The sequence below is a fragment of the Odocoileus virginianus genome, chromosome 8 (genome assembly GCF_023699985.2).
Source record: "Odocoileus virginianus isolate 20LAN1187 ecotype Illinois chromosome 8, Ovbor_1.2, whole genome shotgun sequence".
NCBI lineage: Eukaryota > Metazoa > Chordata > Mammalia > Artiodactyla > Cervidae > Odocoileus > Odocoileus virginianus.
The window spans coordinates 54479760-54507072 of NC_069681.1; the positions used below are offsets into that span (position 1 = coordinate 54479760).

Sequence of the window (27313 nt, forward strand, 5' to 3'; positions counted from 1 at the left end):
GGACAGCAAGGATCCCGAGCAAACTGCGGAGGCTCCACGGTCAGGCATTCCCTCGGCGTTTCGTCAGAGCCAGACCCTCCCGCTGCTGAAGCGAGGCCCTCTCTGCTCCCGGGCGGCCGGGAGCCCAGCCGCGCGCCGGGGGAAGCAAGTCCCAGCCTGGTGCGTCCGGACCGAGAGGTAACCGTTCTGCTTGGTGTTTAACTAAAATCTGATTGAACCTTATCCTGGGGCTTCAGTTTGGATTACTTGTTAGGGGGGGGGGGGGGGTGTTAACGTGTAGCTACAGCAGATTAAAATGGGATTGGAGTGAAGGAGAGGGTTTGAGTGTTTGAACTCACTCGGAGGGGATAGAAACTTCCGAGTTAATCCAGATAGAGACTCTTCCAACCAGACCGAGTGGAGATGTCCGGGAGATTTTCCGGGTCAGCCGGCGCAGTCCTGGGGTGTCTGTTGTGGGGTGGGGGGGCGGCGGAGTAGTCCGACCACAGGCAGCGGGGAAGTAAGGGGTCTGGGAGTCCAGACGCGCGGCATCCGGGGTTGTTGTGGAGTCGAATGCAAAGACTGGCGATGCCCTTGATCTCTAGGTGCCTTGATTTCCCCCGTCCCCGCGCGCCCTTGGCCGGAACATGAATACTGCTCTCTCTGCGCACACCGGGAGTTCAAAGCTTTGCTTTGGACACCCATCCTTTCCTCCCCGTCACACCCCTTCCAGGATACCCCGCCCCACTGAGAGTCATTTACCCCTCAGGGGACGCAGGAGAGGAAAAACCAGCGAAAGCTGGCTTTGGAGGGACGGTCTAGGGGCGCAGGCGGGTACCACGCGCCAGAGTTCCCCACGCCCGCGCCAACTCGACTTATTAATACTTTCGCGCGCCGAGAGTGCGGGCGCTGCTGCTCTCCGGAATAGCGGCTTGCAGGGGCGTGGCTGGGGACGCTGACCCGGGTGTCCTGTCTTCCTTCCCTTGCTGGTCTCTAGACTCGGAAAGCTGAGGAGCGGCCACCCGACTCCCTCTGGAGTAGGCAGCAGCATGCAGCCGCTGCCCAGCTTGTGCGGACGCGCCCTGGTGGCGCTGATCCTTGCCTGCGGTGTGGCGGGGATCCAAGCTGAAGAGAGGGAATTCCCGCCAGCCGGGGCCACTCAGCCACTTCTGGGGACCGTAGAGATGATGAAGACCCCGACTGAGACCTCCTGGCCCGGGAGGTCCAACGCCAGCGAGCCGCGATCGTCCGCAACACCGCAGATGCCTAGAGGGGGAAGGATGGCGGGAATCCCACCGCGCACCCCACCCCCGTGCGACGGACCCATAGAGATCAAGGAGACTTTCAAGTACATCAACACGGTGGTGTCCTGCCTAGTGTTCGTGCTGGGCATAATCGGAAACTCCACGCTGCTGAGAATCATTTACAAGAACAAGTGCATGCGAAACGGTCCAAATATCTTGATAGCCAGCCTGGCTCTCGGAGACCTGCTGCACATTATCATTGATATCCCCATCAATACCTACAAGGTAAGGGGTGCCTGCTAGGATCGCGATGGGAGGGTGCACCCTTAGGACCGGGAAGATGGGAAAGTCTTTGCAGGGAGGTTCCTCAAGAAGAGCCAACCCCCCCCCCCCAACTCCCCCACCTCCACCCTCAGGCCCCACACCCCTGACTCCCCCATACTTCCAATAATCATTGGAACCAAACACCCTTCTGGTTTCAGTAGCCCCCTGCAAAGCCTAGAAAAAGCATAGTCCCCAGACCAGCTGCCTAAATATAACTTGGGAACTTGTTAGAAATGTATTTTAACAAGCCCTCCAGGTAAAAGTTTGAAAGGCACTGGTCTTGAAGGACCTTGTCCCTAAATTCAACTCGCAAAAGATATATTCTCTCTGCTCAGAGATTGGTGGACCATGGACTGGCAGATTGTTATCACCTGAAAGCTTGTTAGAGCTCCAGGTCCACCCCAGATTTATTAAATCAGAACCTGCATCTTAAAATACCTATGTGATTCATATGCATACTAACCTTGGGAAGCAAATAGGTTTTTAGAAAACAAATGGCCTAAGAGAAAGAGTCCCAGACAGGTGAGTGAGAAAACACAGTGCTGTGAATGACTGTATCGTATCTGGTCTTTACTGAATGCCTATGATGGGCCAAGCACCAAGATAAATGTGTTACTTTCCTTTCCTCCTTCTGACAACCTATGAGTAGATATGACTCCATTTTATCAATGATAGGATGCTCAAGATCTCACAAGGAGTAAGTGATGGAGCTGAGGAAAATCAGGCCCAATCGGTCAGGTTCCAAAGTGCAAATTGCACCCCATCAGTTACTTTGTGGACAAGACCAAGAACACTCAACTGCAGTCTTCACAGTTTGAGTAGCTAACATCATTGTGTGATTACCACTGGCATCAGAGGATGTGGGCATGAAGAGTAGGGCAGGACACAAACCCTCATATGGTTTGACTCTCGCTTGCTGTGAAGCTCTGAACACATCCCAACATCTCTGGACCTCAGTGTCCTCAATTCTACAGTAAGCTGCTAGTACCCACCAACTGGAATTTTGCGGCATTGAGAAAACAGCCTAAGGGAAAGAGATGGAATATTTTAAAGGACTATGCAAATATGTAAAACTCTGCATCCCCATCATAATTAGCCATAGAAAGTCACCCATCCACACAGAACCAAAACTGTGAGGGACTCGGAATGTACCTTGGGGATTTGCCTAAAGCTAGTTCTGGGCTCAGTACAAGAGTGGGGGTGGTGGGGGGGAAGGCATGTAAGGTTAGGAAAAGGTTGTGGGGAATTCTTGAAGCTTTGTGACAGGAGAAGTTACCAGATAGGATGCTTTTAAGTTGCCTTTTATCAATCTCTGGAAATTCTAATCCAAAAAGTCACACATTAAGGAATTCTAGAGATTTTTTTTAAGATTTAGAGATAGTATTTGGATTAGAGGAGAAGGAAATGGCAACCCATTCCAGTACTCTTGCCTGGAAAATCCCATGGATGGAGGAGCCTGGTAGGCTACAGTCCGTGGGGTCACAAAGAGTCGGACACGACTGAGCAACTTCACCTTCACCTTCACCCTTGGATTAGAAGCCAGGTCCTAGAAAGAAACACTGCCAGAAATGAGGGATAAATAGATGAAATCCTAATTTCCTGTGTGACTGCCAGTTTGATGAACTCTGAGGATTTCCTGGGAGAAGCATGGGCTGAAATGTGTCCCTTACATGCAGTCCCATCTCCATTAGAACCAAAATTAACCTATTTTAGGAATCCTGAAGACCAAGTCTTACTGTTCCGATGTGGCAGAGGCATTCATCAAACCTGACTTAAGCAACTTTAGAGTACAAGGTGCTGTGAAAACACTTTAAAATAAGTGATTTCTTGTTGTTCTTTCGCTAACGTGTCCAACTCTTTGCGACCCCATGGACTGCAGCACACCAGGCTCCCCTGTCCTTTACCATCTCCTGGAGTTTGTTCAAACTCATGTCCATTGAGTCAGTGATGCTCTCCAACTATCTTATCCTCTGTCACCCCCTTCTCCTCCTGCCCTCAATCTTTCCCAGCATCGTAAGATCCTTCTGAAAAGGGAGATTACATCTAATTTTGCTAGTTTTGTGAAAGATTTGTTAAGGAAGGTGCCAGGAAATGCCATGTGGTGAGCCCACTTAGATATCCTCCTAACTCCTGAGTCAGCTGGCAGGTAAAATCCTGTAGGGAAGGTAGGATTGAGGGCACCAGATGTAAATCAGCTCTTCCAGGACCATCTTACTTTCTCTGCCCAGCCAAATTATTACATTCAATAAGCCAAAGACAAGCCTGTTCCCAAAGGGGCACGCAGGTTTTCCTTCCCTTTCAAATTCTTTTACAATTTCCCTAGGAAGTTACATTCTTTTCCCTGAAACCATTAAGTCTGTTCAACCTGTGTTTCTGTTTCTGAAATAAACAAACCAATGAGTCATTACAAATCTGGCCCTGTAGTCATCCTTATAGCTATAAACAAATCCATCGCCTAGAATTAGGTCCTGTTGCTAGGTTTGCCATCACTGAATCCTACATAGTGGCCTTCAGTTTATGTTTATAATATGCATAAATATGTGCCCCTTGAGACATAGTATAATAATAATGATTACCATTCATTCTGCACTACGTACTTGGTTTTGTTCATTTCAATCACTCCAAGAAAGCCTATGGAGGGAGTATTGTTATCACCCCTGTTTGATGGGGAAATTGCATTTTCAAGAGATGAAGAAGTAACTTGCTTGATGATGTCACACCACCAGAAAGTGATGAAACTAGGGCTTGGACCCAGGCCTTCTGGCCCTAGAACCCATGGTCCTCCCACCCTGCACAGATTGAGCTGCTCACAGCATGACCTCCTCCAGCCTGGAATATTGTTAGGACCTCACTGGAGTATAATGGTGCAATTATGTGATACACTACCACACAGTAGGCTACTTGGGAAGCATTTTCAGTTTTAATTTTGTCATCTGAAGATTTCTATCTCCCAAAATTCCCCTCAGATGATCTATAATGTATAAAATTGATAATACCACTGTTTGTCATTCTAAAGTCTTTATTTACAAAAACACCTAATCCAGGACTAGTTAAATGCCATGTATTTCTTTAAATAATTGTGTCACTCTATAAGGAAGTTTAAAATTTTTGCATTTAGAATTTCACAGTAGTCAAGCATTATACTTCACACAAAGGGACTTAAGTGAATTATGAGTGTCATTTAAATTTAGCCTAAAGTGGGGTACTCTAGTGATTTCTAATTTTGTTCTTGTGGAGTGTTACTGGTCTCTTGAAAATCCAGTTAATTATCTATGTTATATGCTATATAAGTTAATATATAAATAGATAATTTATGTATGAAAGAAAAAGTGTTAGTCCCTCAGTCTTGTCCAACTCTTTGTGACCCCATGTCTGGCAGGATGGAATTCTCCAGACAAGAATACTGGGGTGGGTAGCCCTTTCCTTCTCCAGGGTATCTTTCCAACCCAGGGATCCAACCTGAGTCTCTCACATTGCAGGTGGATTCTATACCATCTGAGTATTATACATATACATAATATAATATACATTCATAATTTCTGAGGGTTCATATAATACTGCAACTCATCTATTGGTTTACCCTGGGTGTATAAACTTCAACATGAATCTGTAACTTTAATCTGGAGTTCAGTAATTCTAGAGTTCAATAAAGTTGACAAACCACAAAATGTCACAGATTTGGCTGAAAGGCATGCTCCTTGATGCAGCTGTAGAAACGGGACGGGACTTCTCAGGGAGGGGCTGCTGTGAGCGCTGACAGACCTCACGGCATGTGTATCTTCTGCCTCAACTCCTTCAAGGAACTGTTCTCTGGAAACTTCTAGACAGAGTCAGTTCTCTCACAGGGCTCCTATGTCAGGGAGGAAATCCTGATTGACAGATGTTGTGGGAGACTCAGCAAACTGAAGCTCGAAGGGGGCTTCAGATAGGCAGGTAAGCATGTTAGAAATAAAACTTATTTCTCCTTCTCAGCAACACACACTGGGGCTGTCATTGTATTACATAAGAGCATCTAGATGAAAATGAAATGCAAGCATCCAAAGAGGACCTTTAAAAATATATAAGTGTATGTGTATATGGGCTTCCCCAGTGGCTCAGCGGTAAAGAATCCTCCTGCCAATGCAGGAGATGCAGGAGACATGGGTTCAATCCCTGAATCAGTTGGAAGAAGGCATGACAACCCACTCCAGTATTCTTGCTGGGAAAATCCCATGGACAGAGGAACCTGCCAGGTTACCGTCCCTGGGGTCACAAAGAATAGGGCAGGGCTGAAGCGACTGAGCACACACACGCACATATATGTATATATATATATATTCATATGTAAATATATTAAATGTTATAAGAATGTATAGATAAGTAGATAAGTGAATATCATTGGTCACAGTACCTGGTACGAAGTAACTAAGTAATAAATGTTACTAAAATGTGTAAGAGTGTGTGTGAATAAGAATGGAAATTTGCTTTTCAACTTTTGCCATTATAAGCATGACTACAAATAACTTCTTTGTATGGCTTTGTACGCATGTGTGACTATAGTTGAAGGATAAATTTCTAGAATTAGAACTATTGAATCAAAGGATATGTGCCTTTGTAATTTTGATAGACATTGCTATACTGTCCCCCAAAGTTACTGTTGTACTAGTTATTGTTGTATTAGTTTGAGTCACTAGTTTATGTAAGATGTTACAAAGGTATACAAAGATGTTATTTGTAGTCATGCTTATAATGGCAAAAGCTGGGAAAAAAAAGTTTCCATTCTTATTGACACATGCACTCATACACATTCTAATAACATTTACTTGGTTACATTGTACCAGGTACTGTGACCAGTGATATTCACCTCTCTACTTATCTATACATTTTTATAACATTTAACATATTTACATATTAATATGTATACACATATATATTTACATATTTTTAAACATCCTCTCTGGATGCTTGCATTTCATTTTTCATCTGGATGCTCTTACGTAATATAGTGACAACCCAGTGTGTGTTGCTGAGAAGGAGAAATAAGCTTTTATTTCTAGTATTTCACGTGATTATCTGAAACCCTTTTAGAGCTTCAATTTGCTGAGTCTCCCACTCTATCAGGATTTCCTCCCTGACTCAGAAGCCCTGGTGAGAGCCCTGGTCAGAAGCCCTCTTTGTATGGGTTTCCCTGGTGGCTCAGACATTAAAAGAATCTGCTTGCAATGCAGGAGACCTCGGTTCAATCCCTGGGTCGGGAAGATCCCCTGGAGAAGGGAAAGGCTACCCACTCCAGTATTCTGGCCTGGAGAATTCCATGGAATTCTATATGTCCATGGGGTCACAAAGAGTCAGATGCGACTGAGCGACTTTCACTTTCATATATATATAAAAGTGAAAGTGCTAGTGGCTTAGACAAGTACAACTCTTTGCGACCCCATGGACTGCAGCCTGCCAGTCTCCTCTGTCCATGGGATTTTCCAGGCAAGAATACTGGAGTGAGTAGCCATTCCCTTCTCCAGGGGATCTTCCCAACTCAGGGATCAAACCCAGGTCTCCCATATTGCAGGCAGATTCTTTACCAGCTGAGCCACAAGGGAAGCCCTCATATATATATATATATATATATATATATATATATATATATATATGTATATGTGTATATGTATATATATATGTATATACACACACACACACACTTATATACATACATATATACACACATATATATGTATTAATGTCTATATCTAAAATATAACATGAATCACTTTGCCAGTATTTATATGGGCTATGTATATACTGACCCAAAAACTAGTGTTTAAGTATCTGATGGGAGGGTGAATCTCTCCTTATTCACAAACCACTTATTGTGTCCTTGTAAGACTAAAATGAAGTAAATAATCTAGATGTTTGTTGCCTGTAGCATCCTGGCGTAGCAGCGCTGTCAAAGTTGCATAGGAAGAGCTGAGTGTATTTATAGATGCTGTGAAGTTTTATGTGTTGCTAGTGATTGGTTGATTAGTTGGTTTGGCTTGGTTTGGATTAGCAGTGATATTTAAAAAAACCTTGAATGCAAGTTGAAGTTAAAATTTCTTCAACTTCTCTTAACATCTCAAGAAGTTAAAAATGCTTGAGCAAATATCGAACTTATAAATTGTAACAAATTTACTCTCTTTGTGCTGTATTTACATGCATAACTGAGTTGATATATATAGTTAACATAAATATAGTAAATAATAGAAATATACTTTCCTCTATGTGTAAGCAAATTGCATTTAATATCTTCCCAGGTGGTCCTACTGGGAAAGAGCCAAAAGGTATGAGATGCAATTTCAACCCCCAGGTCGGGAAGATCCCTGGAGAAGAAAATGGCAAACTGCTCCAGTATTCTTACCTGGAAAATTCCATGGACTTTTTTCTCCTGGTGGGCTATAGCCCTTGGGGTTGCAAAGAGTTAGGCACAACAGAGCTCTCACACGCACACACCTGGCATTGAAAACAAATCTTCTTGTAAACTGATGACAGATATCTACATGGACATTATTTTGATAAGGATCCAAGTATAATCAGATGTCTGGTGGCAGTGGAGAGCTTTCTAAAAATTAAGCTGGTGACCTGCTTGGAGTGCCTCTAGATGGTTTTATTGTTAAGACTTTGGAGGTTACTGTTGGAGGCAAAGAGGCTGCCTTCATATGTCTGAGAGGCAAAAACTACTGATCTTTAACATTTAGCTACTTCAGGTGGAATACATGTAACATTAAAATGCTGGTATTTCAAAATGGGAATTGCTTCACTGAACCCTCAAATGAGTTTTGAGTGAAATGACCTTGTAATGACCTTGTCCGATAGTCAGGCTTTCCTGCTTGTGACATAATCAAAGCTATATTTCAATCAAAAGCACCTTTCTCACTTTCCAATCTTAGACTACTTCTACCACTTAACAAGTCTGTGTATGATTAACTAGTTTCATAGTTAGAAGTAGAAGTGAACAGAACACCGTCAAATTTAACTTTTGAAGTTATACTTCTCTGATTAATAAATGGAAGTTTATGTGTATATAGCAACACAAGAAGTTAAGGTATCATGGAGTTGTTCTTGTTGTTGTCGTTGTTTAGTTGCTGACTCTTTTGCAACCCCCAGAACTGTAGGCTCCAGGCTCCTCTGTCCATGGGATTTCCCAGGCAAGAATACTGGAGTGGGCTGCCATTTCCTTCTCCAGGGGATCTTCCCGTCCCAGGGATTAAACCAGGGTGTCTTGCATTGGCAGGTGGATTCTTTACTGCTGATCCACCCGGGAAGCCCCCATCATTGAGTAAGCAAGTCTAATTTTGCCCAAGATAACAATACTGTTCATATGTCCAGTTAAGTAACTGTGATATTTTAGTGACATTTTAGTAATATCCGGAGATATGTTAGGGTTCGCAGTTTAGCAGTAAAGAATCCACCTGCTAATGCAGAAGATACAAGTTCGATCCCTGGGTCAGGAAGATCCTCTGGAGGTAGAAATGGCAACCCATGCCGGTATTCTTGCCTGGAAAATTCCATGTACAGAGGAGCCAGGCAGGCTACAGTCGATGAGGTCACAGAGTCAGACGCAACTGAGCACACAGAGATATGTTAGTAGAAGAAGCATTTTGTACCCAGAACCGAACCTAGATACTTTTGAGATTCATTCATTTAAAGCAAAACAAACCAAAAAAACAAAATTTAAGGATCACCAGTTAATCATATTTGAAGTAGTAATATTTTAAAAGTATTAATAAAGAGTAAGGCTATTCATTTTGAATGACCTTGAATCAATCAATAAATATAACTAACACTTCAACACCCTATAACAGTCAACTAAGACAAATGCTTGTTGATAGACCTTCTACTCGTATTTTTGTAACTGTCCAAATGAAAAAGGAAAGGGGGATTGTTGTTCTTTTTTCTATATATATGAGGCTATTGGCCATCATGGAATAAGAGATCGATAGCAGATGTCAAATAACCCAGAAACTCAAGGATTCCTAGTTCTGATTCACTGCTTCACATTTTGCCCATGGATGCTTGTGACAAAATGATTGGCAAACCCTTGGCCATGGACAATGGAAGGCTTCCCGGGGTTAACTCTTATGATTCTTCTTGTGTTTGCCTTTGATCTGTCACCCGGTCACTCCATAAATCTAAGGCTCTTAAAATGTCAAGGCAATGTCTCTTTCAACATGGTAAGGCTTATCTATCAAAGGCTTTACATTTTTTCCTTTGCTCATTTTAAATGAATCGTTCAAGACTGAAGGTATTTCCATAGTTGTACAAGAGGATGATACAGCCAAGACCATGTTGTTTTGAAGCCAGGGAGCCAGGGTCTTCATTCTCTAAAGAAAACCAAATAAGGTTTTCACCGTGTAGTTAATATGCAATGGTTGATGATTTTTAGAGAAACATGCCTAGTGCTAATAAAAGATTAAGTGCCTTCAAGGGTGTTGACAGATAGAGCCTGAGCTGAAATGTGATTCTATATATAATTTATGATGTGAAGCATTTTCTTTGAGGACTTTGCAAAGTTAAGAAGAGGTCGGTTATGTCTGGAAGATAACTGAGTGTGGTATATGGATGTATCTTAGCTGGCAAATTGTCTAATTTTAGGCTTTTCTTTTTTTCTTTCCAATCCTTTTAGAGATTTACTATTTCTCTTTCCTAAAAGATCCTCTGGAGAAAATGTAAAGAAATAAGAAAATGGCCAAAATGGGGTGGTAGAAGGAAGAGGGAATGAGGGTTGTTCTTGAGTCAGAAATTATTAGCAAGGACTTCCCTGGGAGTCCAGTGGTTAAGACTTTGTCTTCTAGTGCAGAGGGTATGGGTTCGATCCCTGGTCAGGGAGCTAAGATTTCACATTCCTCGCAGCCAAAAAACCAAAACATAAAACAGAAGCAATGTTGTAACAAATTCAATAAAGACTTTAAAAATGGTCCACATCATGAAAAGAAAGAAATATATCAGCAGAGTTGACTGAGGCATTTTGTCCCCAAGATTCCTTTCCAGACATTTTCATGCCTTCTCACTCCTGTGTTTCTACTTCTCTCCTCCTTAGCTTCATTTTACTTTCCAGAAAGGAGTAACCCAGTTCTCTGGGTGTTTAGGTTCTATATGTCTCCTTCCCCCTCACACAGTGTTTTTAATTTATATTAAAGAGCTTTTGACTTCCATAGTAATCAAATGTTTTCTAAGCACAGATTATTCCATAAACCATTCTCTGGATAGAATTAGGTTTAAGCAAGACATGAAATGACTTAATAAGATTTGTTGAATTTATTAAGTTTGAGGGTCGCTTTCTGAACCATGAGATCATCAGGTTATAATTCCTTAGTTTCTTCAGGTGTCACAGTGATCTTAGAAGATTCAGCTCAGAGAAGTGAAACTGACCATAAAGCTAGATTTGTGAATAACATTTCTTAATGCTCTTAGTTGAATCTTTTCAACATATGTGACATGTCAATGAAAGCTTTTATGCACAAATTGAAGATAAGTTTTCAGGTTCAGATAATAGAAGAGTAGCCAACCAGTTATTTATTGGCTTGTTACAGATGTGGAAATAAATTTCACTGTAACCCAAGAAGGGATATATATTTAAGGTGAAGTTAATTTCCTCCTAAGACATATTCATTTTTTTATCTTTTTTTTTTTTCTGTCGCTTTGCTGCTCTTAGAGCTTTTGTTTCCAGAAACTTAACTCATTTTAATGGAGTCGTTCATCTATTTCAGCCAGTCCTAGGAATCTTTTCAGAACAGTGGAAAGCTCTTTCTTTGCTCAAGTGCACACGACAGATTCCTTGGGACAGGGTCTCTGTCTTACACAACTCCAGGGGGTGCTGTTCATACTATAGTCTATTTAAATGGCACCTCCGGCCTATTCTTTAAGTGATTAAGTACATTTTAATGGATGTAAGATGGAACTTGTGATTGATATTTGTCCCCAAGGCACAAGTGCTATGTATACCAAGAAAATATTTTCTGTGCACTTGACCAGCAGCTTAAACTCTCATGGTATGTTTTTTTTTTAATTAAATTTATTTATTTATAGTTGAAGGATAATTGCTTTACAATATTTTATTGGTACCCACCAAACATCAACATGAATCAGCCATAGGTATACCTATGTACCCTCCCTCTTGAACCTTCCTCCCACCTCCCTCCCCATCCCACCCTTCTAGGTTGTCACAGAGCTTCAGTTTGAATTAAAGAAAAAAAAGAGAAAGGGAGATCAATCGGACATGGGAAATCCTTGAATGAGGGTGTCTTATCTTATTAAAACTCCAGTTCAAATGCAGAAAAACTCTTATCTGCCACAGGAAGCAGAGATAAAAGCAGAAGAATACACCCTTCCCCAAACTTGTGAAACACAACCGCTCCATTATTTCCTTCTTTAGACTCTGACTGTAAAAATATTTCTATAATATCAGTCATTTGAAAGAAATGTTCACAGTTCATCACCAGATGGAACAGACAGCAGTCTGGCAAAGTAACCCTGGTTGTCACTTGTAATGTGTTGCTCACCCACCTTCCTAAAAGCATCTCTGTGCTTTCCACATTCATCTCCACCACGTTTACCAATAACACACCTCATAGAATCCCAACAGATAGTGAGAAATAGTGGGTTCTGTTTTATACCAGTCATTTCCCTGACAGGTTTGAGGAGGAGAGAGAGAGGGGAGGGGAGGGATTTTGCTTTCCACTTTTTCCTGTCTGCTTGGCAAGCGGAACTCCCAGAGAAGAGCCAACGCCTCATTTCCAGAGGCCCTGGCTTTATGTGTCAAGAAGACTTGAAAGGGAGGAGGACCTGGACTAGACCATACAAAATCAATCAATCAGTAGTAAGCACAGTCATCTCAACTCTCAGAAGAATTATTTCAAATATGGGAACTGAAAAGCTCATAACAAGTCTTAATGCAAGATGTCTGTCTTATGATCAAATTCATTCATTCATCCATGAACTCATTCATTCACCATTAAGAGCCAACTTACTGGAAATGACCCTGATGCTGGGAAAGATTGAAGGCAGGAGGAGAAGGGGACGGACAACAGAGGATGAGATGGTTGGGTGGCATCACTGACTCAATGGGTGTCAGTTTGAGCAAACTCCGGGAGATGGTGAAGGAAAGGGAAGCCTGGCATGCTGTAGTCCATGGGATTGCAAAGAGTCAGACACAACTTAGCGACTGGACAATAACGACAACATTTAATGAGCAGTCACCGTGTGCCAGGCACTATGCTAGCCACTAAAAATGTTGTCGAATATTCTGAAACTAAGAACCAGTGAAAGCTCAGTGTATCCTGTTAATTTTTTTTTGAAAAAAAATTCTATTTTGAAAAATAGAAAGGAGAAAGGTGATTATGGTTAATGAGACAATTGAACATTTGTTAGTGCAAGATGGTTAACTTTGGCATTTCCTGACCCTATGGGGCTAGATTCCATTGGGTATTAAGAGTGGTATGTATTAATAGGATTTTCTCTGTTTAATTTCTCAAGAATGTAATTTTTAATTAAAAAGAGAATAGGAAAATATAAATTTCCCCAGTTGGAAAGATTTTGTAGGACTCATTTAGCAATACCTTTAAAGAAAAGACATTGATTTTCTGTTCACACTATTTATCCTTTTAGAAATTTTTTAAACTATGTAATGTAAAAATATGTATATACTATAATAGCACATAGTATAAACTATGTACTATAAAAATCATTTAAAATATGATATGAAAATTTTTTGTATTCTGTTGCCTTTTTTCTTTCTCAAACAGCTGTTTCAACATAAAGTTATGAAATCATGGGCATCTTTGAGTAAAAACCTTATAGTCAGTATGACCATGACTGTTTTCAACCTAGTGTTTATTTGTTTGTTTATTTGTGTTTATTTATACAAAAGAAATGTGCTAGCAAAGCAGTGGAAGCTTTAGGTGAAAGAGGCATTCATTTGTCAAATGAACACTACATTGCTTCTAGGACCAACACTAACAAAAGCTCTTTCTCAAATGAGTCATCACCATTGCAAACCAGTGTCAGTAACGGGAATATTTTCTGATTGGCTCACATTTGAGAAATGGTAAGTAATATGTAGTCAAACTTAATTTTAAACAGGACCCAAACATTTAAGTTATATGGCAGGGACCTAGAAACAATATTGATCCCTGACATTTTCTTTTTTTTTTTGTAATCAGAGAGATTTGATTACATGCATGATTTGTCTTCAGTACTCAGATTTTGCCCTTAAATTATCTCACTGAATGACGAAAACTGAAAATAAGAAATATGAATGTGTTATTGCTGGGTTTAAAGTTAGACTTGCTTCTTCTTGCAATTAAAAGAGAATCAGTTTCCTCTACCAAAAGGAAAACTGAATCGTTGAACTTCAGATTATAGGCATTGGGTGTCATTATTTTTGTCAAGAAATATTGAAATAATTTCCAAGAATTATGAAAACCTCTAAGAACATTCTTTCACCAAATTTTAAAGTGGCGTCTTGGTTGAGATTGATTTTTTTTTTAATTCACAGCTTTTCCTCCACACAGGGCAAGAGATTAATGTCTTTGCATTCTTAATAAGCTCCAAGCCCTAAATTGCCAAGACATTCTGGATGCAGGCCATTTAGACTGAGATGAGCATCAACAGTAGGCATGGTCTATGTCACAGGAGATCAGGCTTCTCAATGTCTCCACAAAGCCTTCTGATGAGAGAAGCAGAGGTTGCCAAAGTCATCCTTCTGCTCGCAAAATAATAGAAATGGGCACTCAATCCCCCACCTCTGTGGCCTCTCAGGACTGGCAGCGTTCATGTCTGAATTGAAATCGTGAGGGGTTTTTTGGCAGTCTCTTTTCCTTTGGAAGGGTAGATTAGAAAATTGTAATCTGTCGGTTGTGATTAAGTCTCTGACTATCTCTGTGTTGAACTTGAAGAGAACTGCTACAATTTTCAGTTTGTGTTTCCCTGTCCCCTGTGATAACTTGGGTCAGAGGTTGGATTGCAGGCCTCCCAGTGGTATGAAGAGCAATCATCCAATGTCTGGTCTGAGCCAAAAGCAATAATAACCTCAAAACAGAGCCTGGATTCAACGCAGAACTCATTTTCATTGGCCAGACGTCTCTCCCTTCAGTGACCAGACACTCATTCATTTTGACTCATCCAATGACTGTACCTTGTGATACTCACATTTGCATATCTAGAGATTGTTCAAGACAATAAAATACTTGAAACTATCTGAATTTTTGGACATAAGATGAATAAAATAGCTAGGAAGTTATCTGTTAGTTACCTAAGTGAGCGTTGTGTGCAGGCTAAGTCACTTCAGTCGTGTCCAACTCTTTGCGGCCCTATGGACTATAGCCCTCCAAGCTCCTCTGTCCATGGGATTCTCCAGGCAAGACTACTGGAGTGGGCTGCCATGCCCTCTCCAAGGGATCTTCCTGACTCAGGGATCGAACCCACAATATCTTATGTCTTTTGCAATGGCAGGTGGGTCGTTTACCACAAGCGCCACGCAGGAAGCCTCACATAAGTGAGTGACCAAGGACAAATATATTCCCTGGTAGCTCAGTTGGTAAAGAATCCACCCGAAATAGAGGAGACCCCAGTTCGACTCCTGGGTCAGGAAGATCCACTGGAGAAAGGATAAGCCTCCCATTCCAGTATTCTTGGGCGACCCTGGTGGCTCAGCTGATAAAGAATCTACCTGCAATGTGGGAGACCTGGGTTCTCCTGACTCAGAGTCTCTCACGAGGGTCAAGTTATTGGCGGGGCTGCAGTCATGAGAAGGCTTGTCCAAGGCCGGAAACTTGGCAAATCAGTGCCAGCTGTTTTCAGGTGACCTCAGTTCCTTGCCATGTTGCCTCTTCACAGGGACCCTGAGTCTCCTCCTTGACACGGCAACTCCCTCAAAGCGATGATCCAAGAGCGAGCAACGAGGAAGCCATAATGCCGTCTATGAACTAGTCTCAGATTTCAGGCATCATCAGTCCCATCACATTCTATTCACTAAATGTGAATCATTAAGTCCCCACTCCCTTTCACCTTCAGAGGGAGGGGAAATGAGCTTCACCTTTGAAGAGAGGACTGTCAAAGAATTTGTGGGCATGTTTAATACTGGAGTGGGTTTCCATGCCCTTCTCCAGGGGATCTTCCCGATCCAGGGATTGAACCCAAGTCTCCTGCATAACAGGTGGATTCTTTTACTCTCTGAGCCATCAGGGAAGCCCTAAAAAACCAACACAGCAAGCTGATAAACTTCTAAGTACCTCTAAGTCTTTTAACCTATTAAAATGCAGATTATAGTAATTCACCTTAAAGCATTGCTTTGGGGATTCCATGATATACCATAGGTAAATGGCTTAGAATAGTGCCTGCTGCTGCAGCTAAGTCGCTTCAGTCGTGTCCGACTCTGTGCGACTCCATAGACGGCAACCCACCAGGCTCTGCCATCCCTGGGATTCTCCAGGCAAGAACACTGAAGTGGGCTGCCATTTCCTTCTCCAATGCATGAAAGTGAAAAGTGAAAGTGAAGTCGCTCATTGTAAATGTTAGTTTTCCTTTTTCTTCCCCCTCTGATACATATAAAGACAGAATGATTAGAAAGACTGTCACCTAGATGCAGTAGTTTATACCAAACTGGATCTGGAAGGATTCTTTCAACTGGTTGGAATCTTTTTCTTATATTTTCAAGGGTAATTGGCAAATCTTCTAAAGTACCTTGAGCTTGTAGCTGGTTCAGATTTGCCGGATCCTGGGTCTTCTACATTTCTGTCAATGTCTTCACCATTCATATGATCAACCTCTTTGAGTTTTCTGACTCCTCACATCTTACATCCAACCCATCAACAAATCCTGCTAGCTCTGTTTTCAAAATATATCCCATCTATAATCCATTCCTTTCAGTTGCAAGGCATCACAAGTTTAAGCCCATGATCTCTCACCAAATCTTCTTTTCTTGACTATTTTATCTATTTAGTCTATTCATAGTCTACCATACCACTTTCTAGTCTATCTTGAGCATCCAGAGTGATCTTTTTATGTTTTTAGAATGAGAGGGGGTTTGGGGTTTTTTTTTTTTTTTTTTTTTTTTGATGTGGACCATTTTTTTTTGCAAGACTTTGTTGAATTTGTTATTATATTGCTTCTGTTATTTATGTTCTGGTTTTATTGCCCATAGGCATGTGGAATCTTAGTTCCCTAACCAGGAATCAAACCTGCAACTCCTGCACTGAAAGGTGAAATCTTAACCACTGGATCACCAGGGAAGTCCCTGAAGTGATTTTTTTAACATTAATAAGATGATGCCATCTCCCTGTCCTAAATATTGCAATGGATTTCCTTAAAAAAAAAAAAAAAAAAAAAATGCTCCTCCCGCTAACTACATCTAGACTGGTCTGGACCACTCTAGCCAGCCTTAAGAGTCTTCACCTCTTCCTCTTACTAGGCTTATTTTGACCTCAGGGCCTTTGTATTTGCTCTTTCCTCTGCCTAGAATACAGTCTGCATGGCTTACTCTCTTATTTTAGTCAAATCCCTGCTAAAGGTTGCCTCTTGTGAGAGAGACCTGACTGGTTGTACAGAGGTTAAGACTTTGCCTTCCAATGCAGTGGATGCAGGTTGGATCCCTGGTTGGGGAGCTAAAATCCCACATGCCTCATGGCCAAAAAAAAATCAATGCGTAAAGCAGAAGCAATATTGTAATAAATTCAATAAAGACTTTAAAAATGGTCCCCATCAAAACTATCTTTAAAACAAGAAAGCACCCCAAATTTCATTACAATTTCTCAGTTCAGTTCAGTCGCTCAGTCGTGTCTGACTCTTTGTGACCCCATGAACTGCAGCACGCCAGGCCTCCCTGTCCATCACCAACTCCCCAAGCTTACCCAAGCTCATGTCCATTGAGTTGGTGATGCCATCCAACCTTCTCATCTGTTGTCCCCTTCTCCTCCTGCCCTCAATCTTTCCCAGCATCAGGGTCTTTTCCAATGAGTCAGCTCTTCGCATTAGCTGCCACAAATCCTGTGAACACCATATTAAGTATTTATGTGTTCTTTCTCTGCCTCCCTCACTAGACTGTAAGCTCCATGAGAGCAGGGAGTTTGCCTTGTTCACTGATAGGCTTCCATACTCCAAATGGTGTTGGCACATGGTGAGTATTGAATACATGTTTGTTGAATGAATAAATGAATAAGCAGGGTTATGAACCAGTCCATGAATCCAGAGGTCACAAGTTAGAGGCTGGTTTGATGTATAAAATTATTTTGTTAACATGATGTTATTATCTGTTAGTGTTTTCATTTTTATTTTTTCAAAAATATTAATTAGTTGACAAGTTTTAGAAATTGTGAGATTTTATATAAACATTTGGGGATAAAAATCAAGATATTTTGTTATTGGGGATTTCTTATCAATAATCTCATCATGTTTATTAGCAGGGGCTCCTTTTAGACAGGATTTACCCCCAGACCCCTCTGCCCTCTATTATTTTCTGACACCAATGACTTTCTTGCTCCTGGCTGCCTTCTCTCTTGTGTGATCTACCTGGCCTTGCAGGCTTTCTGACCCTAGAAAAAGCATATTTGCATGACTTTCTTGCTCCTGGCTGCCTTCTCTCTTGTGTGATCTACCTGGCCTTGCAGGCTTTCTGACCCTAGAAAAAGCATATTTGCTTGACTTTCTTGCTCCTGGCTGCCTTCTCTCTTTTTTGATCTGCCTGGCCTTGCAGGCTTTCCGACCCTAGAAAAAGCATATTTGCTGTAAGTTTGCCAACATTTGTCTACATATCAGTGTAAATTTTCATGTCTGTCTTAGAAATGAAATTGGTCTCACGCTGGAGCTCTGAGTCATATTCGTACTGAGACAGACATTTCAGCTTTGGATGCCATTCTATTTGCTGAACAGTTACCCAGCATGACAAACTCTACAAAGAAATGTTACAAGTGAAAGAATGGAAAGACTTAATTATGTTTCAAACCAGTTTTCAACTTTGGAAGGTTATTCTTTAAGACATTAAAACACATATATGTAGATTTAAAAGTTTCTTTTCAAACTGTGTAAACATCTGACCCAGATGTTTACCTAATGTGATTCATTTACATTGTGTGTGGGGCATAGCCAGTTGCCCTATAAAAGAAAATCATGAGTTTAACAAAAGATGGCTGCATAGTTAGTTTGAAATAGAAATGTATGCATAGTATGTATACTTCGTATACTAAGTCATTTTGCTCACCCTGCTCATACACAGTGCCTATGTATTTTAGGGACTTGAATACTTAAGCATCTGCTGTGTGTCAGAAATTGTGCTAGGTAATTGCAGAAGTTGTGTTCTGTCTGATAGGCTAGGGGTTGCAGACAGCAAAAACTTAAAAAACAAACAAGTGTACTATATGATACACAATAGGAGTTAAAAAGTGCCGTAGGTGTAAAGTGGAGTAGGCAGATGGAGATGCGGAGGCCTGACCATTTCCTATCCTTTCCAGTGTAGTTATGGGAGGGTCCTATTGAAAAGATGAGACCTGAGTAAGAACTGAAAGAGGTAAAGGTTTTAGCCTAGTGGATCTGTGGGGGAAAGCCTTCTGGGAGAAGGACGGACTCAAGTGAAGTCTTCAGGAAGAAGTGAGCCTTGTGTTGAACACAAGCTGAACAGTGGGCTGACTGACAGTGCAGTTGACCAGAGTGAAGAATGAGTACACGAACACACACTGTGTTCTCCATAGGAGTCATCTGTGCTTAGTCACTCAGTCTTTTCCAACTCTTTGTGACGCCCATGGACTGGAGCCCACCAGGCTCCTCTGTCCATGGGGATTCTCCAGGCAAGAATACTGGAGTGGGTTGCCATTCTCTTCCCCAGGGGATCTTTCCAACCCAGGGCTAGAACCCAGGTCTCCTGCATTGCAGGCAGATTCTTTACTGTCTGAGGCATGAGGGAGGCCCAAGAATACTGGAGTGGGTATCCTATCCCTCCTCCAGGGAATCTTCCCAACCCGGGAATCGAACCAGGATCTCCTGCATTGCAGGCTGATTCTTTACCAGCTGAGCTACCAGGGAAGCCCAGGGAGTCGTCGAGTCTAACTAAGGAACACTTTTCACCTACTTTTGATTAATCTTTAGTTTGATTTGGCCACCAACTGAGCATTGGAGACTTCATAACAGTGCGAGAGGAATTTTCATCACTACAGGCTCAATTTTTAAAAATTTTTTTAAACTGGAATATAACAGTTTTATAATGCTGTGTTAGTGTCTGCCATGCAATGAAGGAAATCAGCAATATGTAGACGTATATCCTCTCTCGCTCAGCCTCCCTCCCACTGCGCCCCATGCCGCCCCTCTAGATCACCACAGAGCACTTATCTGGGCTCCTGGTGCTATATAGCAGCTTCCATTTTTGAAAGGAGAACTTCAGCAATTGGCCCCAGTTGGCCCTGCAGTAGAAGAGACCTTGACCCTAAACTCTTGTTCATGTGTAGCTCATTCTCCCGAAATGGCTGCCCTTTCATGATTGCCAGCCCACTCTCTTGTTCCAAATATCTAACAAATGCAGGTGATTTTCAGAGGAGTCCATGAGAAAAAGAATAAGAACCGGAATTTGTTATTTTACTCCAAAAGCTCATTCACCTCCACTAAGGAACACATACAGTTCAAGAACACCCTGTGAACATCTCCCTAACAGAGCTTGTGTCTCCTCTATGCAGCTGCTCGCCAAGGACTGGCCCTTTGGGGTTGAGATGTGTAAGCTGGTGCCTTTCATTCAGAAGGCCTCCGTGGGCATCACTGTGCTGAGTCTATGTGCTCTAAGTATTGACAGGTAAGAGCATGTGTCTAAGCGGCATATATCCTGACCACGATCCTAGTGGTTGCTACGTTACTTAGAAAGTAAACTGTAATTCAATAAAAACCAGGCTCTGCCAGCTTGGCGATTGATTCTGTTTTGTTCTTCAGATATCGAGCTGTTGCTTCTTGGAGTCGGATTAAAGGAATCGGGGTTCCAAAATGGACAGCAGTAGAAATTGTTTTAATTTGGGTGGTCTCCGTGGTTCTGGCTGTCCCTGAGGCCGTGGGTTTTGATATAATTACCAGTGATCACATAGGAAATAATCTGAGAATCTGCTTGCTCCATCCCACTCAGAAAACAGCATTTATGCAGGTAAATTTTACTTTTCTGTCCCTTTTCTGCTCTTGTCTTATAAATGTTTACCTATTTTCCCCCAATCTCCTCTTCTTGGGAAATTATTGATTTATGACTATCCTTGGCATAAATTAAAAGTATAGGTCCCAGGACTTCAGGGTTAACAGCGGGACTAATGACCCACGCTGCAAGAAGCTAGGTCATTACTTCTCCAAGAATCCCCTGGTTCTCGGGAATACAGATAAGCCAAGTCGACAAAAGAGAATCGATGGGAATTTATAGCTTTCCTACTCAAATTCACATAAGAACTGGCTGCTACAACATATTTTGCATTAAGCAACACAGCAGTCATTGGAGGGAGTGTGTGGTTAAAGGAATGATCAAGTAGAAGTCACCCTGGTATGGATAGACTGGTAGAAATCTACGTGACTTCATGAATCTTGGGATGAATGACAAGCCTGTCCTCGCTCTAAACTGAAAGCTGCCATTGCAAAGAACTTCATCTTGTCTTTATTTAAGAGTGTTTAATTAGGAAATGGGGGAAAATAGCAATGCTGGTCATCAAAAAATAGACCCTAAGTGAAAAAGTCTCTTCCCAACAGAAAGGGCAAGGAGTTAATGCAAAGGGAGGGGGTCCAAATGTCACAAATAATTATTTTCTATTTTACACGTAAGTTTATATAAGACTTTATGTATATGTGTATAGATCATGATAAACAAAAGATTAAAGAGGGGCTTTAATGGGAAACTGAAAATGAAAATGCTGTTTCCTTGTTTCTTATTAGTTACAATGGGAAAAGTACCACATGGAGGTACACTAAGTCACAGTCATGTCCCACTCTTTGCGACCCCATGGAGCGTACTCCACCAGGCACCTCTGCCCATGGGATTCTCCAGGCAAGAATACTGGAGTGGGCTGCTGTTCCCTCCTCCAGGAGATCTTCCTGACCCAGGGATCAAACCCCCACCTCTTATGTCTCTTGCATCGGCAGGCAGGTTCCTTACCACAAGCACTACCTGGGAAGCCCAAAGTACTGCATAGATTCCATAACTTCTGTTCCAACAAAGACATACCTGGAACAACAATCTCTAAAAAGAAAAGGAAAAAAGAACAGAAAAAGAGTACGAGAGAAGTCATTTTATAAGCAACTTTGATTTTTAGTTGATAGTTTAGATGCATATATACCTGAGCTAAATGATTACCATAGACCTCTTCCTACCTGCTTTCCCCAGAAACAAACTTGTTAAAGGGTGAGACGTTCCCCCAAAACACTAGAATATCTTTACACATCCAGATGTGGTATTTCACACAAAGAATTCCTTTCACTTATGTGAAGACAAAAATACTTGAGTTATCAAGTATTTAAAATTTTGCCCAATTGCTTACATTTTTATATTTAATTATAGCACACTGCCTTAGAGAATTGAAACGCCTTTTAGGAAAAGTTTGTTTCACTTAATTTTTTGTTCAGCAGACAAAAAATTCTACATAGTAGAATAAAGATTCTACTGAAGGATTCTACATAGTATTTATAAAATGGATCTACTTTAGAAGATTATTCCTGATGAGCATTTTTTAATATTTGATATGTAAGATTTTCTTACAGAAGAATATTAACTATAACATCCTTTCTTCCCCATAGTTTTACAAGACAGCTAAAGACTGGTGGCTATTTAGTTTCTATTTCTGCCTGCCATTGGCCATCACTGCATTGTTTTATACCCTGATGACTTGTGAAATGTTGAGAAAGAAGAGTGGTATGCAAATTGCTTTAAATGATCACTTAAAGCAGGTAAGGAAATGGAAATATTTGCTGATTCATGATTACATTTCCAACTATGAATATGAAAATTATTGTGGTGATAATAAACTAAAAGTATCACATACTAGAACATTATTCCAGGCTCATATTTTTCTTAGGCTCATATTCTTAATACGTTTTATATTATCTATCTGGAGATATCCTACATAATCTAAAGGAATGTAAAAAGAGCCATCACTTTCCTAGATAAACTGTTTTTCATTGGAGTATAACTGGTTTACAGTGTTGTGGTAGTCTCTGCTATGAATCAGCTATATGTATACATATATCCCCTCCGTCTTGGATCCCCCCTCTCACCACCACCCCATCCCACTCAGCTAGGTCATCACAGAGCACCAATCTAAGCTCCCTGTGTTATCCTGCAGGTTCCCACTATCCATTTACACATGGTAGTATATTTATGTCAAACCTAATCTCACAGTTCATCCTACCCTCCTCTCCCCCGCATGGTGTCCACACATCCTTTCTCTATGTCTGTGTCTCTATTCCTGCCCTACAAATAGGTTCATCTGTACCATTTTTTCTAGATTCCACATATAAGCCATTACTTTTTAAAGATGAATCTCTAGGATGAGAGGAAGGGCTGGCTAATTAGGGAGTTTGAAATGGACATGTACACAACTGCTATATTTAAAATGAATAACCAACAAGGGCCTACTATATTAGCACATAGAATTCTAAATGTTGTGTGGCAGCCTGGATGGGAGGGGAGTTTGAGAGAAAAGGGATATATGTATATGTTCGGCTGAGTCCCTTTATTGTTCACCTGAAACTATCACAACATTGTTTATTGGCTATACTCCAACACAAAATGAAAAGTTTAAAGAAAAAGATGAATCTTAGTCATTTAAGTTCTAATTCACAGTAACTATTCAGTTTAAAACTCTGTATCCTGAATTTTTACAAATGCCACTGACTTTTTGTGAACAGTATTAAACATTTTGTTTGGAAAGAGAGAATGCTGTGATTATAATGAGCCATCCATTACAGAGTCTGACTGCGGTTTTATTTCAGAGACGGGAAGTGGCCAAAACAGTATTTTGCCTGGTCCTTGTCTTTGCTCTGTGTTGGCTTCCTCTTCATCTTAGCAGGATTTTGAAGCTCACTCTTTATGATCAGCATGATCCCCGTAGATGTGAATTTTTGAGGTAAGTAAGGTAAAATAGAGATAGTTGTGTAAATAAATGCCATTCAGAAGGTTTTCCATTGATTCCTTTCATTGGCAGGAAGAGAGAATAGCATTTTTCTAATCCTCAGGGAGCAATTTAAGATGCCTCCCAACTTTTTCTTTTTTACCTTTACTTCTATTTCCAACAGAGAAGTAAGGGGAGCTTTGGAACACTGAGAATGGAGAGCCAGGGCTGTCCAAGTGAGTGAGTGGCATGATTGAAAATACCAGATCTGGTTCTCCATTGCACTTTGTAAATCTTTTCTTTTTTAGACAGCCTGAGCACTTACAAAATAGATTTCATTTTAAGGCAGAGAATTGAGCATGGGAGTGGGAATGGGGGTTAAGGATATGACAGGGGCAGAGAGTAAGAGAAAGACACAGAGGCAAAGAGAAAGAGAGACAGAGAGAGATCAAAATCAGCAAAGACTAGTGATAAAGTCAAAATAATTATAAATGGGTAATTTTTTAATTTATAAAACACAAATGTCTGTAAAGTATATGTGCTCAGAGCACATAAATAAATTTTTGTATTATTTTTGCAGCTTTTTGTTGGTATTGGATTACATTGGCATCAACATGGCCTCCCTGAATTCCTGTATTAACCCAATAGCTCTGTATTTGGTGAGCAAAAGATTCAAAAACTGCTTTAAGGTAAGAGAGTATTCAAAAATCAAAAACCCTTTTAATCTGGTATCAAATATAACCCTTTCAAACTATTATTATTTCTACCCAGAGTGATCTAGTCAACTGTTTTATAGTTTTCCCTTGTATTACATGATAGATGATTCTTTAAATATAAATTTTGCTCTTAAATCACTATAATCAATTTCTCCCTATAAATCCCAGTCAACCATTCACTACTGCCTCAACCAATCAGTTTTAGTCATAGAGTTACTCAGAAAATGAATAAAAGATTACATGCATGATATCTGAATGCTATCACATGATAAAATAAGAGCTACACATGAATTAAATGTACTATTCCCCTTTTTGGAAGATTTTGAACTAGGTAACACAGTGCTAATTATAACTAAGTTAGTCTCCTTTTCATACACAGGTGAGAATTACAAGTCAAACAAAGCAACTTAATTCAAGTTCTACCTTCACTTTTCTGCCTTTATTTGACAGCAGTGTTCCTTGATATAGAATACATGAAATTATTCCTCATTTGGCTGCTTCCATTTGTGTGTAACATCCATCCATTCATTCACTCCTTCAGTTACCTAGTATGGAATAAAATATTCCTTCCCTTATATCCACTTGTTCCTAGTGTAACCAAACCCAGGTTGGCTGCTCGCTGTTCATACACCAATAATTCCAGAGGCAAGTGTTAATAAAGAGGAAAAATGCTTTCATCAGAAAAGTCAGCGATCTAGGGAGATGGTGGGCTCCAGTCCAGAGACTGACGCCAAAGATTCTGTTCAGTCATGACCAATTTTAAAGGGAAAGATGGAGAGAGAAGAATCTCAGTGAATCATCCAGACAGAAGGTTGGGTTCTATCTCTCCATGGAAGGCAGACTGTCTGGCTCTCTCTTCAGATGTTTTCTTGCCAGTGATCTGCTTGCAGGATTCCTTGGGGGGACTGCTACAGGTACAGACCTAGTCCTACTTCTTTTTATCTAGGAAAAGCATCAACAGGTTAGACAAGGCATCTTGTGCACTCAGTTGAGCATTAAGTCAGGAGTTAGTTTCAATTGCTTAGTGATCAAATCCCTAGGGGTGTGTTAGTCGCTCAGTCATGTCCAGCTCTTTGTGACCCCATGGTCTGTAGCCCACCAGGCTCCTCTGTCCATGGAATTCTCCAAGCAAGAATACTGGAGTGGGTTGCCATTACCTTCTCCAGGGGATTTTCCCAATCCAGGGATCGAACCTCAGTCTTCTGCATTGCAGGCAGATTCTTTATCCTCTGAGCCACCAGAGAAGCCTATAATTAGGTTCTTTTAAGGTTAGAAGTGAACAGACATAGGCAACCAGGAAAGGGACAAAGGAGCTGCTTTCAGTTCGCCCCTGTCAACTGCCATTCCATTTCTATGGGATTAGGGGTGAAGTTCCAAGGCACCATATTCTCAGAGTGGAAGACGTCAACATGGGTCCGTAGCATCTCTGCTGACAATTTTAGTTGTGTACTTAAATATATGGGCAGAACAAGCTACAATTATTTTGATGCCCACAAAGTTACAGATTATTATGTACGTTTGGGTATGGTAATATTTCCACTTGCATAGGAAAAAAGTTTTGAGTTATATATTTATCAAATATTAAGAGTATTTCTCAAGTAACCAAGAGTAAGTATCCAAGAATTGTCTTTCTATTTCATTTTAATTAAAAGATGAAGAAGTTTAATTATATACATTTTTCTTCGGTGTAGCTTCTAGTTTAAAAAATTATGATATAAACTGCTTCTGCAGTTATATGTTTTTAAGCAGAAGATAAAAGGGCATGGCAAGAAAGTGGCCCAAGAATTGCTGATCCTGCAGGAAAAGCCAGAATTCTGGTGAGCAGGGAGGGTTGTGATAGTGTAACTTGATGTAAACTTGTAACGAAGTTACTTTGTTTTGTGCAGTCATGTTTATGCTGCTGGTGCCAATCATTTGAAGAAAAACAGTCCTTGGAGGAAAAGCAGTCGTGCTTAAAGTTCAAAGCTAACGATCACGGATATGACAACTTCCGTTCCAGTAATAAATACAGCTCATCTTGAAAGAAGGAATATTCATTTTCTTTATTTTGGACAGAAATCATTCAAACAAAAGGGTGTCTGCCAAAGTGAAACAAAACAACGTGTGTGTTTGCACAAAACAATGTACAAATGTAAGAATGATTATTTTCTTCACACTCAAGAGTTCCACATGACGTTTGATAAGCTTTTCACAGCTTGAGAAGACAAGCAGTGAGAATTAAGAAAGCCTCATTGTGAAAGCACTTAATTCTTTACAGTTAGCACTTCACTATATTATAGCTCTTCAGAACTTCTGGCCTATTCATACACCACTTACATTTAACTTGAGTTCACTCAGAATTCCTGTGAAAGATGTTTATTTTTGTAAATCAAGATTAATCTGATGTAAAGGAAAAATGTGTCACTGCAAAACAGAATTTTTAGATGAAATTTAAATTACTCTATTTAAAATTTTAAATGTCTTTTAAAGTCTCACACCATTGGCTGGACTATATTTGGAAACAACACGTGAAAATAGTTCAGCTGGTGGATTTTTGACATTAGAGACATATTTAAATGACCAGGAGGAAGAATCAGAGAGACTGAGGTTTTTGAAAATCATGCAACTTTACATTCAGATAAGATCAAATGTCACAAACGGACAGAGAGAGAAGTCTTGGAATGCCATCCCAAAACACTGCTTTGAAATCGCCTATTCATGTACTTGGCAAAGAAAGGACTACCTACAATTTTTTTGAGGATTATTAAAGCATTCTTCTTTTACCACTGTAGTTTAAATGCTGTACGTTTAGTTTTGTCATCTGTAAATACTTAGCTACAATACATACACAACGTGTAGATGTTAAACAGAGGGCAGGCCCCGGTGTTCATACCTTCACAATGGAGAGATGCCAGTAACCCCATCATGGACGGAATGTGAGTAGCCTGGAGCATTGGCCATATGGTAAAGGAGACAGCAACATCTTCTCTGTAATTAAGACGGTATCTGGCATATG

General features: G+C 40.7%; 1 protein-coding gene across 1 annotated transcript; it reads left to right on the forward strand.

The window, feature by feature from the left end:
• EDNRB (endothelin receptor type B) lies at positions 1 to 27088 on the forward strand. The gene is made up of 8 exons (XM_070471529.1): positions 1 to 177; positions 977 to 1508; positions 20213 to 20325; positions 20460 to 20664; positions 22290 to 22439; positions 23484 to 23617; positions 24183 to 24291; positions 26205 to 27088. Exons 2-8 carry the CDS (start codon positions 1029 to 1031, stop codon positions 26337 to 26339), a joined length of 1326 nt encoding a protein of 441 aa, XP_070327630.1. The 5' UTR covers positions 1 to 177; positions 977 to 1028; the 3' UTR covers positions 26340 to 27088.
• Positions 27089 to 27313: the final 225 nt, after the last annotated feature.